Here is a 14,028-nt window from a genome sequence, read left to right as displayed (position 1 = left end):
AGAAAAGGGACAAAAGAACTGTTCACAGTTCAACAATAGAAGAGAATTGTCTTGACAAATCTACAAGTTTTTTTTGGCCTGTCTTTTCATATGATGCTATGTAACAGCTTTGTAGCCTGTGCTCTAATAGATGTAGTGGGGGAACAAGAAGAACAGAGTGATGTAGGAGAAGGCTCATTTTCTGAAGGAGCACGGAACTGCATTAACAAAAAGGCAGTAAGGAAAATTGGAACTCCATTTCGGATATTTTCCTCCGTGTTCTTATTAATAATTCTGAAATGTTTTTTCAAACAAAGTAACTACAATTCATTAAGACTAGTTGAGGAAAATATCAAGCAAGTTGTACAAAATTGTTGCTTTTCACAAGAACACAAGAAACAGGCGCAGGAGTAGACCATATCAAGCTTGCTCCACCATTCAAAATGATCTTGGCTGAACTTAGGATTCAACTCGACTTTCCTGCCTGCTCGCCATATCCCTCAATCCCCTGACAGACCAAAAATACATTTTCCTTTTCATTTACAGAATTAAATATTCTGATAGTGTTAAGATTTTAGTTGGTTGTTTAAAATTAAAATAGTTCTAGTCTTGTAATAAAAAAAATGTTGGAAATACTGAGCAGGTCAGGCAGCATCTGTGGAGAGAGCAACAGTTAATGTTTCAGGTCGTGACCTTTCATCAGAACAGTTTTGTCATATTTGGCCTACATCAGTGTTTCTAATTGTTTAAAATAATGCTTGTATTAAAAAGGCCTTTTTGTCTGTAATTTTCAAAGAAAGAAAGGGAAAATTAACACCCCAGGGAAACAGTTGCAACACACTAATATCAGAGATCATTACTTTGGGGAAAAGTGCACAGAAAGAATAGCATATTATACATCCTTTTGACATTTTAAAGTTCTTCACAACCTAATAATTACTTTTTCAGTGTGTTTTTTATTAATGCAACAATCAACTAAGAGATTATTTGCTATGATTACTCAACAACTCCATCATTGTTGTATCGTGTGACAACCAGGATGGTAGAAGGTGAACTATTTTCGTCTAATGTTTACCAGCATCCCGGTAGATAAGTGTCTGAAATACTGGACTTCATAAGGAAGTTCCAAAATACAATGAGAAAAAAGTTGTTCATTATGTTTCTATAGAATGATGAAAGTCGATTTCATTGTTTTAATTATTTTTCTGAAACTGGCTTTCAGGAAGAAGCAGAGGATTATGAAGAAGGGGAGCCTTTCCTGGATCTGGAGCTTTTGAAAACTCAGGGACAGAAAATGGTGAGGTTTCCCCAATAAAATATTTGTATCTTCAGTGGATACTGTTCCTAGTATTGCTGTCAATCTACTTATACCATTTGTGTTTCCTGCTGATAGTTGGGAGTGTAAACCCCTACATGGCATCTTTTATTAAGTAGATGTGTACTGCTGTCATGTTCTGTGTAATGTTCCTAGCCAACTGCCCCGCCCCAAAGAAGCAAGTTTACCCAGACGCTGTATTAAATTCGAGAAAGCTTATTATAGAAAAATAATGCTGGAGCTTATATTTAGTTTCACATTTATTGTGCAGAGTAAAAGGATTACAAACATGTAGCTCCTCACTTAAAACCCCCCTTAGTCCCAGTGAGTGTCTACTTATAAGTGCTCAACTAAAACCCCAATTAACACCCTTCACCTGCATATAATCAAACCATTGACACACAATTAACAGATTTCCTTCTTTCTTTTACAATACAAAATAGATTAACACACTCGAACATTTCAAAATAAATTCCATATTATGCACAAAGTATTATCAAAGAATATTTCAAATTAAATCAAAATAAATTCCATATTGGGTACAAAGTTTTTTTTTAACATTGTGACATGCCCCTCCTCCAGCACCTCTAACAATTTCTTCTTTTCAGAAAAAGAAATGCGAATACAATGGGATAGCTGATGACTTGCAACTACCCATTTAAGTTTGGAGATTTCCCTTCTCTCCAGCATTTGTTTGAATCCAGCAAGGTCAATATGTAGTCTTTTCTCACACACTTTTTGTAGCGTGTACATTGTCCCACAAAGAACGATTATCCACATAACATTCAATGGGTATCCTATCTTCAGGATGTCCCTTGTTCAGAATTTCACCCAAAATATTTGACAAATAGAACCCCATGTCTACTGCCTCCACAAGACCCTGTGTTTCCACAGCTAATGTGCTTTTAACAACCCGTTTTATTTTCTTAGCCTCCCAAGCTAAAGGACGACATTTCCCATTTTCACCCATCAGAAATATTATGAAACCAGCTGCACTCAAATGGCACGTGTTGGAAGTGTGGGTTTGCACCCTTGATTCTCATGTACTGAATCACCACTGTAGTGGAGACCATTTACTTTCTATCCCATAGCGAAGATGCTAAGATCAAATCGAATATCAACTTGGACTGTTCTCTCGGGTCTTCCATAGAAAATTACATTAATGCAGGTGTGGGTACAATAATCCAGTCTGTATTCAGGTTACTGAGAAAATACTTTTATTACATAAACTCATGCATTTATTAACGTACATTTTAATGTTTTGGAGGGAATGGAGTCCACAAAACCAGAAGAGATTTTAGAATCAACAACAGATGCTGCTGAGTGGAATCTAGAAGTGGAACGAGTTCTCCCACAACTTAAGGTTACCATCCGGACTGACAACAAGGTATGTTATTTAAATTCATGCATGAAAGCCACCTATGAGGCCATAACTTGGGCTCATCATTGGCTACCAGTGCTTCCAGTTTCCCGGAATTCCCCCATTTTGTATGTTTAACTAATAAAATATTTACGTGATCCAGTGCTGCTCTATAAAAATGGTTTGTAAATGTATCAAAGGCACTGGTTTGAACTTTTGAACTCCAATATTTTACTGCTTTTCAGCGCATCTGCTAATCATGGTGTTTCTAAATGCTTTTTAGAAGTGATGCATTGTAATTTCAATATTGTTTTTGGGATGTAACTATAGTACATAAATTTATTTATTTAGAGATACAGCACTGAAACAGTCTGTGCCGACCAACAATCACCCATTTTTCCTAATCCTACATTAATCCCATATTCCCTACCACATCCCCACCATTCTCCTACCACCTACCTACACTAGAGGCAATTTACAATGGCCAATTTACCTATCACCTGCAAGTCTTTCGCATGTGGGAGGAAACCGGAGCACCTGGCGGAAACCCACGCGGTCACAGGGAGAACTTGCAATCTCCACACAGGCAGTACCCAGAACTGAACCCGGGTCGCTGGAGCTGTGAGGCTGCAGTGCTAACCACTGCGCCGCCCAGTCTTCATGCTAACATGTTTTTTATTCATTCATGGGATGTGAGCATCGCTGGCTAGGCCAGCATTTATTGCCCATCCCTAATTGCCGTGGAGAAGGTGGTGGTGAGCTGCCTTCTTGAACTGCTGTAGCGGTTTAATACAACTGAGTGGCTTGCTAGGCCATTTCAGAGGGCATTGCTGCGGGTCTGGAGTCACATTAGGCCAGACCAGGTAAGGACGGCAGATTTCCTTTCCTAAAGGACATTAGTGAACCAGATGGGTTTTTACAACAATCGACAGTAGTTTCATGGTCACCATTAGACTGGCTCTTTTTAAATTCCAGATTTATTAATTGAATTCAAATTTCACCATTTTCCATGGTGGGATTTGAACCCATTTCCCAGAATGTTTGCCTGGGCCTCTGGATTACTAGTTCAGAGACATTATTACTATGCCACCGCCTCCCTAATTTTATTGAAGTACTTTGTAAAAGAAAGAAAGACTTACATTTATAGAACGCTTTTTATGACTACCGAACATTCCAAAGCGTCAAATGCCATCTGAAATGGCCTGTGGCATGTGGGAAATCATGGACGCACTATGTGTCCTAGCCAAACACATCTGCAGGAAGTGTCACTGGCTGCAGAAGCTTGAGCTCAGGGTTTCGGAACTCGAGCGGCTGCTGGAGTCATTGTGGTATAACTGTGAGGCAGAGAACGACGTGGATAACACACTTAGGGAAGTGGTCACACCACAGGTTAGGAACATGCAAGCAGATAGGGAACGGGTGACTGCCAGGCAGTCTAAGAGAACCAAGAAGGTAGTGCAGGACTCCCCTGAGATGATCTCGCTTTTTAATTGGTTTTCCATTTTGGATACTCGTGAGGGTGATGGTTCCTCAGAGGAGTGCAGTCAGAACCAAGTTTGTGGCACGACAGGTGGTTCAGCTGCACAGGAGGGGAGGAAGAAGAGTCAAAGAGCAGTAGTGATAGGGGATTCGTTAGTTAGGGGAACAGACAGGCGTTTCTGTGGCCATAGACGGGACTCCAGGATGGTGTGTTTATCCCTGAAGCCAGGGTCCAGGATGTCATGGAATAGCTACAGGTCATTCTTCTGGGGAAGGGTGATGAGCCAGAGGTCGGGGTCCACGTTGGCACCAATGACATAGGTAGGAAGAGGGATGAGGTCCTGAAAGCAGATTTTAGGGAGCTAGTAAGGAGATTAAAAATCAGGACATCAAAAGCAGTAATATCATGAGTACTCCCAGTACCACATGTGAGTGCGCATAGGAATAGGAGAATTGAGCGATTTAACATGTGGTTGGAGAACTGGTGTAGAAGGGAGGGCATCAGATTTCTGAAGCATTGGGATCAGTTCTGGGGCTGGTGTGACCTATACAAGATACATGGGTTGCATCTTAGCAGGACTGGGACTAATATCCTTGCAGAGAGATTTGCTAGTGCTGTTGGGGAGGGTTTAAACTAGATTGGCAGGGGGATGGGAACCTGAGAGGGAGCTCAGATTGGAGGGAAGCAAAACTGGTAACTTGTCAGGGATGTGGGAACCAGGAGCAAATATCAGAGAGGAATATCAAGCTGCACAGAGTACTGGGGGAGATTGATAGCACTGGAGTGGGGAATAGTAAGTGGGAGGCAGTGGCGTAGTGGTATTGTCACTGGACTAGTAACCCAGAGACCCAGGGTATTGCTCTGGGGACATGGGTTCAAATCCCACCACAGCAGAAGGTGGAATTTGAGTTCAATTAATAAATCTGGAATTAAAAAGATAGTCTAATGATGGCCATGAAACCATTGTCGATTGTTGTAAAAACCCATCTGGTTCACTAATGTCCTTCAGGGAAGGAAATCTGCTGTCCTTACCTGGTCTGACCTACATGTGACTCCAGACCCACAGCAATGTGGTTGACTCTGAAATGGCCTAGCAAGCCACTCAGTTAGGGCAATTGGGGATGGGCAATAAATGCTGGCCTGGCCTGCGACGCCCACATCCCATGAATGAATAAATAAAAAAAAAGATTGGTGAGGTACAGGTGAAGATTGCCATGTGGAAATATCTTCTTTTTTGGCCTGCTTGTCTCAGGAGACAATGGGTAAGCGCCTGGAGGTGGTCACTGGTTTGTGGAGCAGCGCCTGGAGTAGCGAGAAAGGCCAATACTAGAGTGACAGACTCTTCCACAGGTGCTGCAGAAAAAATTGGTTGTTGGGGCTGTTACACAGTTGGCTCTCCCCTTGCGCTTCTGTCTTTTTTCCTGCCGACTGCTAAGTCTCTTAGACTCGCCACACTTTAACCCCGCCTTTATGGCTGCCCGCCAGCTCTGGTGATCGCTGGCAAATGACTCCCAAGACTTGTGATCAATGTTAAGGGACTTCATGTCGCATTTGCAGACATCTTTAAAGCGGAGACATGGATGGCCGGTAGGTCTGATACCAGTGGCGAGCTCGCTGTACAATGTGTCTTTGGGGATCCTGTCATCTTCCATGCAGCTCACATGGCCAATGTGGAAATATAATTCACATGTGGAAATATAATGTTGTGGCTATAACAGAGACCTGGCTCAAAGAAGAGCAGGACTGGGCGTTAAATATTCCTAGGTACAAGGTGTTCAGGAAAGATAGGAAAGGGACGATAGGGGGAGGGGTGGCAGTATTGATTAAGGAGAGCATTGCAGTTCTGGAGAAAAAGGATGTCCCAAAATTTGCAAGGAAATTACAGCGAGTGCAAAAATGAGAGGGTAGTTATAATGGGGGACTTTAAGTATCCAAACATAGAATGGTGTAAAGGGCAGTGAAAGGCAAGAGTTCCTAGAGTGTGTTCAGGAAAATTTTCTGTAGCAGTATGTTGCGAGTTCAATGAGAAAGAGGCACTGCTTGACCTGTTTCTTGTGAATGAGGGGGCCAAGTTGATCAAGTATCAGTAGGAGAGCATTTAGAGGACAGTGATCATTGTATCATATGGTTTAGGCTGACTGTGGCAAAGGACAAAGAACAATCCAGAGTAAGAATAATTAACTGGGGGAAAGCCAACTTCACTGGGGTAAGAATGGAGCTGGGGCGAATAAATTGGAGTCAAAAGTTGGCAGGTAAACCAGTAACTGAACAATGGACTATCTTCAAAGAAGAGATAGTTTGGGCACTGTTAAGGTATGTTCCCTCAAAGGTGAAAGGTAGGGCAAACAAATCCAGAGCCCCCTGGATGACCAAAGAGGTAGAGATTAAGATAAAGAAGAAAAAGTGTGCTTATGACAGATGCCAGGTCGAAAATACTATTGAAAACCTGGCAAATATAGAAGGTCCAGAGAGGAAATGAAAAAGCAAATAAGAGAAGCAAAGAGAGAGCATGAAAAGAGACTGGAAGCTAGCATTAAATGAAATCCCAATGTTTTCTATAGACACATAAATTGTAAAAGGGTGGTAAAAGGAGGAGTGGGGCCTATTAGGGACCATAAACGGGATTTACACATGGAGGCAGAGGTATTAAATGAATACTTTGCATGTCTTTTCCAAGGAAGAAGATGCAACCCAGGCAATGGTGAAAGAGGAGGTAATTCAGACACTAGAAGGGTTTAAAATTAATAGTGGATGTATTAGCTAGGCTGTCTGTACTTAATGTGGATAAAGCACCAGGACCGGATGAGATGCATCAAAGGACACTGAGGGAAGTGAGGGTGAAAATCGTGGAGGCACTGGACATAATTTTTCAATCTTCCTTTTAGAGTTGGGGGGTGGGGGGGGGTGCCAGAGGACTGTAGAATTGCAAACGTTACAAGCTTGTTCAAAAAACAGTGTAAAGATAAGCCCAGCAACTACAGGCCAGTCAGTTTAACTTCAGTGGTGGGGAAACTTCTAGAAAAAATAATCCGGAACAAAATTAATAGTCACATGGACAAATGCGGGTTAATTAATGAAAGCCAACATGGATTTCTTAAGGGAAAATCATGGTTAACTAACTTGCTGGAGTGCATCATCGATGCCAAGAATGGCATTTTAATTTGAGTTTTTGGTTTATTTATCTGTTTTTAATAAAGTTATTTGAAAATGTATATAAAGGGGGCATGGGGAATAAAGGTTCCCTCCACAAAAATATAAAAGGGGCCTGGGGTATAAAGGCCACCTTAAAATTAAAAAAAAAATGCAATGTGGTTGACTCTTAACTGCCCTCTGAAGTGACCTAGCAACCTATTCAGTTGTACCAAACTGCTACAGAAACTATAATAATAAAAACAGACGGAGCACCCGCCATCGACCGAGGCACTGGAAATGGCAACTGCATACCCTGCCCAGTCGACCCTCCAAAGTTCTCCTTACAAACATCTGGGGACTTGTGCCAAAATTGGGAGAAGTGTCCCACAAACTAGTCAAGCAACAGCCTGGCATAGTCATACTCAGTGAATCATATCTTGCAGCCCAATGTCCCAGACTCCTCCATCACTATAATAAAAGCAAAATACTGCATATGCTGGAAATCTGAAATAAAAACAAGAAATGCTGGAACCACTCAGCAGGTCTGGCAGCATCTGTGGAAAGAGAAGCAGAGTTGACGTTTCGGGTCAGTGACCCGAAACATTAACTCTGCTTCTCTTTCCACAGATGCTGCCAGACCTGCTGAGTGGTTCCAGCATTTCTTGTTTTTATATCCTCCATCACTATCCCTGGGTATGCCCTGTCCCACTGGCAGGAAAGACCCATCAGAGGTGGCAGCACAGTGGTATATAGTCGTGAAGGAGTTGCCCTAGGAGTCCTCAACATTAACTCTAAACCCCATGAAGTCTCATAGCATCAGGTCAAACATGGGCTAGGAAACCTCCTGCTGATTACCACTTACTGCCCTCCCTCAGCTGATGAATCAGTACTGCTCCACATTGAACACCACTTGGAGAAAACATTGAAGGGAGCAAGGACACATAATGGATTCTAAGTGGGGGACTTCAATACCATCGCCAAGAGTGGCTTGGTAGCACCACTACTGACCGAGCTGGCAGAGTCCTGAAGCGCATACCTGCTAGACTGAGCCTGTGGAAGATGGTGAGGAAAGCAAGAGGGGAAAAACCTACTTGACCTCACCCTCTATCTACCTGTCGTAGATGCATCTGTCCATGACAGTATTGGGAGGAGTGCCCACCGCACAGTCGTTTTGGAGACGAAGTTCCATCACCAAACTAAGGATACTGTCCGTGTTGTGTGGTGCTATCACTATGCTAAATGGGATAGATTCAGAACAGATCTAGAAACTCAAAACTGAGCATCTGTGAGGTACTGTGTGCCATCAACAGCAGCACAATTGTATTCAATGACAATCTGTAACCTCATGGCCTGACATATCCCTCACTCTTCCATTACCATCAAGCCAATGAGGAGCGCAGGAGACCATTCCAGGAGTAGCACCAAGCAGACCTAAAAATGAGGTGCCAACCTGGTGAAACTACAACACAGAACTACTTGCATGCGAAACAGCGGAAGCAGCTTGCGACAGACAGAGCTGAGTGATCCCATAACCAACGGATCAGATCAAAGCTCTGCAGTCCTGCCGCATCCAGTTGTGAATGGTGGTGGTCAATTAAACAACTGCCTGGAGTGAGAAGCTCCACAAACATCCCCAATGCTCAATGATGAGGGTGTCCAGCACATCAGTGCAAAAGACAAGGCTGAAGCATTTGCAGACATCTTCAACCAGAAGTGCGAAGTGGCTGATCCATCCCAGCCTCCTCCTGAGGTCTCCAACATCACAGGTCCCAATGTTCAGCCAATTCAGTTCACTCCATGTGATATCAAGAAATAGCTCAAGACACTAGATATAGCAAAGGCTAAGGGCCCTGACAACATCACTGATTTAGTACTGAAGACTTGTGCTCCAGAACTAGCCACACCCCAAGCCAATTTGTTCTAGTACAGCTACAACACTGGCATCTACTCGACAATGTGGAAAGTTGTCCAGATATGTCCTGTCCACAAAAAGCAGGACAAATCCAATCCAACCAATTACTGCCCCATATCTCTGCTCTTGATCTCAGCAAAGTGATGGAAGGGGTCGCCGACAGTACTATCATACAGCACCTGCGCCACAATAACCTGCTCACTGATGCTCAGTTTGGGTTCCGCCAGGGCCGCTCGGCTCCAGACCTCATTACATCCTAGGTCCCAACATGGACAAAAGAGCTGAACTCCAGAGGTGAGAGTGATTGACCTTGACATCAAGACAGCATTTTACCAAGTGTGGTATCAAGGAGCCCTAGCAAAATTGAAGTCAGTGGGAATCAGAGGGAAAACTCTCCACTGGTCGGCGTCATACCTAGCATAAAAGAAGATGGTTGTGGTTGTTGGAGGTCACCTTCTCGGGCAACTAGAGATAAGGAACAAATGCTGGCCTCTCCAGCGTTTCTCAAATCCCAGGAAAGAATTTTTTTTTAAATGTGAAACTGATTTTTCATCCACTCTTTTTTCTGTAAATGACTTCTTTTAGCATGATTAGTTTTGTACGTTGACAGGAGCTGCTGCACCAAAGCAGAAAATTGAAATACGAGCATGTTTGACGTAAGGTGGTTGAAGATGGTTTCATTTATATAACCTCAGTAATAAACGTTTATAAATGCTTGCAGATTTGTTTTCGTATTGCTCACCATAGGTCAAAGAATAGACTGCTTTATAATGACAGAAGCATTGTACCATGTAACATACATTGTATTATGTTGCTAAAGTATATGCAATTTGATGTGTTCCTTTTAAGGCCTCAATGTGTAATTGTTGTGACATGTTTTGGATGAATTAGAGGCCTGCTGGTCCTAGTCAGGCAAATTAAAGATTGAGTGTGATAGTTTAGGCTTTTTTTTAATAATAGAGTATCCACGCACATATAAACAAAGTACCTGCACATCTCGATATATTTGTGTTGTAGAAAGATGCTCAAATTCATTAAGCAACTTCCATGTTTTTTATTCATTCTAATAAATAGGTAATTGTAGAAATGGAGCATGTCTAACATGTACCAGCATTTTTCTTTGAGACAAGAATTGTGTATTCTGTGACGGTATAAACGTAAATATTCTCATGCATCCATCTGGGGGAGCCATGAGAGAATTCTAAAATGTATCATCAAAATATGCAAATCTTAATATAGGAGTAAAAAGAAAGAGTTGTAATTATTTAGCACCTGTCACAACCTTGGGAAGTCACAAAGCACTTTAAGTAGTTTTGAAGTACAGTCACCATAGGGTATGGAGGGTAGTTGGCTGCCAATTTGAGCACAGTAGGTTCACAAAAACAGCAATGAAATATATGACCAGATAATCTGTTGTAGTTGTTGCTAAGGGATAAATGTTGGCCAAAACACCAGGACGAATGCTCTGTTCTGCTCTTCAGATAATGCCACAGAATCTTTTATGTCCACCTGAGAGGGAAGCAGGGCATTGGTTGAATGTCTCATAGAAAAGATGACGCCTCCAACAGTTCAGCACTCTTAGTGCTGCCTGAAGTGCCAGCATATAGTATGTGCTTAAGTCTGGAGTGGGACTTGAACCCACAACCTTTTGACTCGGGAGAGAGTGATGCCACTTGTAGATACTCTGAGACTGACTTCAGAGCCTACTCAAAGGTTCTGTGTTCTATAACTATGTCCCATGACTGTAAACCACAGACAGTTTTTTCCGAAGCGCCTCTAGGTAGCTTTCTATTCCTCCAGCTCCCTAATGCTCTATGAATCGTATCCTTACTAACACTGTCGACCTCCCCTGGGTCTGCGTACCTGAGTGTACATGAGCCAAGGAGTGAGAAAGCAAATGATGCAGGGAGTTACATTAAGGGAGGTTGGGTCAGTGGAACATAACTATTTAGTCATTTGAGTGAATATGTCAGCACTAAGTAAGTGCACCTTTTCTTATATACACCAATTTAGCAAATAGTGCGAATGTATTTCAAGATTTACAAGCAATTTCAAATGTTTTGAAAGTTAAGGTTTTACAATGATAAAAATGAAACTAAAATCTATTTCAACATAAACTTCTGTTTCCACTGAGAATGTTAACACAATGTTAAGTAAGATATCTGTATTTAAGACTATTGAGTAATTGATGATAAATGCATTTCATGTTTTGCATAATTCACCTGTTAGGTTCTATGCCATTCTAAGAAAAATGCAAAAAACACATTCCTACAACATGTAAAAGGTAGCAAATAAGCTGATGGTGGGTTTAAGGCAATAATTAAATTTGGGTTTAGATTAGAGATACAGCACTGAAACAGGCCCTTCGGCCCACCGAGTCTGTGCCGACCATCAACCACCCATTTATACTAATCCTACACTAATCCCATATTCCTACCAAACATCCCCACCTGTCCCTATATTTCCCTACCACCTACCTATACTAGTGACAATTTATAATGGCCAATTTACCTACCAACCTGCAAGTCTTTTGGCTTGTGGGAGGAAACCGGAGCACCCGGAGAAAACCCACGCAGACACAGGGAGAACTTGCAAACTCCACACAGGCAGTACCCAGAATCGAACCCGGGTACCTGCAGCTGTGAGGCTGCAGTGCTAACCACTGCGCCACTGTGCCGCCCTGTGCTGCTCTTTTGTAAATCACTTGAGAATCACTTTTTTTGTCAGAACCTCTCAACTGAGTTTTGGGTTCTTTTAGTTTGCTGCTACCCAACCATCATTTTTCTATAAATAGTACAAACAGTGTGTCATACAAGTTTAATTTTATATTTAAAAATATAAATACTTTGCTTTAACAGGATTGGCGAATTCATGTTGACCAAATGCATCAGCATAAAGAGGGAATTGAAACATCTCTTATAGAGACAAAGGTACTGCTTTATTCCACCTCAAATGTGTCTAAAATCTTTAATCCTTAAATCATAAAGGGCTTTGTTAAATAAGCTTGCAGGCTCAAGTTAAGGATCTAGTGCACGAACTTTCTATACAAATTGTCTGTTACTCATTTGGGGAATATTGTGCTCCTATGTGGTTAAACTCTTCCCTACAAAACTAGTTGATGTACAATTAAATCAGGCAATGAAAATAATGACAGGAACTATGACAATGCAATGAATGGCTACCAGTCCTGTCAAATATATGGTGTCCTAATATTAGGCATCAGATTTCATCATAGAACTCCTTGAGAAAATCAGTGAGATACTGCAACTTTTCAATAATATACACAAGGCACCTCGCACTAACTGATCAGCAGAAGACCAATCTGACCATTGTGACCAACTATCTCCACAGCATGTGTTGCCTCATTTATATTGAACTGAACGTGGACGAGCTGCTCCTTCTGTAAGAAACTCCTTCCTCATCACTCAGCCTGACTGCAAGCTGTCACACCATCTCTAGTGCAAGCTCAGTCATTTTAGCTGTGGGATGGTAGGGTGTATAGAAAATGACCATACATGGGAAATCCTGAACAGTTCTCTGTATAGCTGCAGTTGAGGATGCCACAAATTACTGAACTCATTTCATTTTGGTCTACCAGAAGGATTTTCCTGATGTCACATTGCTGACTCAAAGCTATTCAATGGTGTAAGCATGTCTGATATCTGCTTAAACCCCTTGACACTGACATTTTTGACTTGTAGTTTATTTCCCTACTTTACAGTTTGTATTTTCCAACTTTTATTGTACCACTTGTGCATTCACAAATAATGATTAGGTACTCAATACATTTGCCCTATGTGTAGGCCGCTTCCATTTTCGTTTTTTTTCATGGCCCTTTTGATTTAATGTTGCTATTTCTATTTCTGATACTGTAATACGATTTATGAGCTTCATTTTTGAGGTATAACATCATGGCCTTGCATTTAAGGTCCATTTTAATTTGCTGCTAGTCATCCATTATTTTTCTACAAATAATGCATTTAAAATGCTTACTTCCTGGTGTTGATTCCCAACTGTCTGAGATAAGTTAGTCTGGCAGCTGTGTGCTTTGGACTTGGCCAACTTAGTCAACAGGTAAGAGGTATTGCAGGCAGAAAGAAACAACTTGCATTTATTTGCACCGCACTCAATGTTCCAAAACACTTCACAGCCTAGTCACTATTATTATGCTGGCAAATGCAACAGGCCACTTGAGCACAGCAGTGTGCTACCAATTAAACCATGTTGACTGGAGCATCATAAAATGGAAATGTATTTAATCAATTGTCTTTGTTTTATTTTTGTGAAAGTTCACTGGATTTTTTTAAATCTTCCAATTCTTTTTTCCTCCTCTCCTAAAAGGACTAAACTTGTGCTGGGATACAATTCCAAGCAGACTTAGATAGTGTATCCTTATCAAAACTACTTGAGTTCTTGAAAATAATTGTTCCTAAAACTTGGCACAAAACTAAGTTTAAAACCTTTTATACCCAAAATTAAATATATGGTAACTTTGAATTAAATGAGCTGTATAAATGGAATACTCACTGGAGAGCTGTTTTACATAAAAGCATTTGTGTTACAGCCACCTGATCCATGATTTATTTGGCTAAAACATGCATCCTCTCTAATTATTTTTGCTTATTGTGAATGCAACTGTTACGTATTTTAAGATTTTTTTATTTCTATCGATTCATATTCACCGAACGCTGTTATTTTTTTTGACAGAGTTACTTGGACAAGCTTCAAGATGAGATTAGTCGCACATTGGAAAAGGTCAGCAGCAGAGAGAAATATGTCAACAACCAGTTAGAGAATTTGATTCAGGACTTCCGTGCTGCTCAGACCCAGCTGAATGAGGTAATCTTCAG

At 41.4% G+C, this 14,028-nt stretch overlaps 1 protein-coding gene across 1 annotated transcript in view; it reads left to right on the top strand.

Annotated features, from left to right (window-relative positions):
- Positions 1–14,028, top strand: part of ift57 (intraflagellar transport 57 homolog (Chlamydomonas)) — a 35,080-nt gene that overhangs the window by 13,731 nt on the left and 7,321 nt on the right. The window contains exons 5-8 of the mRNA XM_068012033.1: positions 1,202–1,276; positions 2,562–2,681; positions 12,037–12,108; positions 13,886–14,017. Coding sequence (XP_067868134.1) covers positions 1,202–1,276; positions 2,562–2,681; positions 12,037–12,108; positions 13,886–14,017 — 399 coding nt within the window. The remainder of the gene's footprint in view (positions 1–1,201; positions 1,277–2,561; positions 2,682–12,036; positions 12,109–13,885; positions 14,018–14,028) is intronic.

Source organism: Heterodontus francisci, chromosome 2 (assembly GCF_036365525.1).
Source record: "Heterodontus francisci isolate sHetFra1 chromosome 2, sHetFra1.hap1, whole genome shotgun sequence".
Classification (NCBI taxonomy): Eukaryota; Metazoa; Chordata; class Chondrichthyes; order Heterodontiformes; family Heterodontidae; genus Heterodontus; species Heterodontus francisci.
This window is presented reverse-complemented; position numbering and strand designations above follow the sequence as displayed.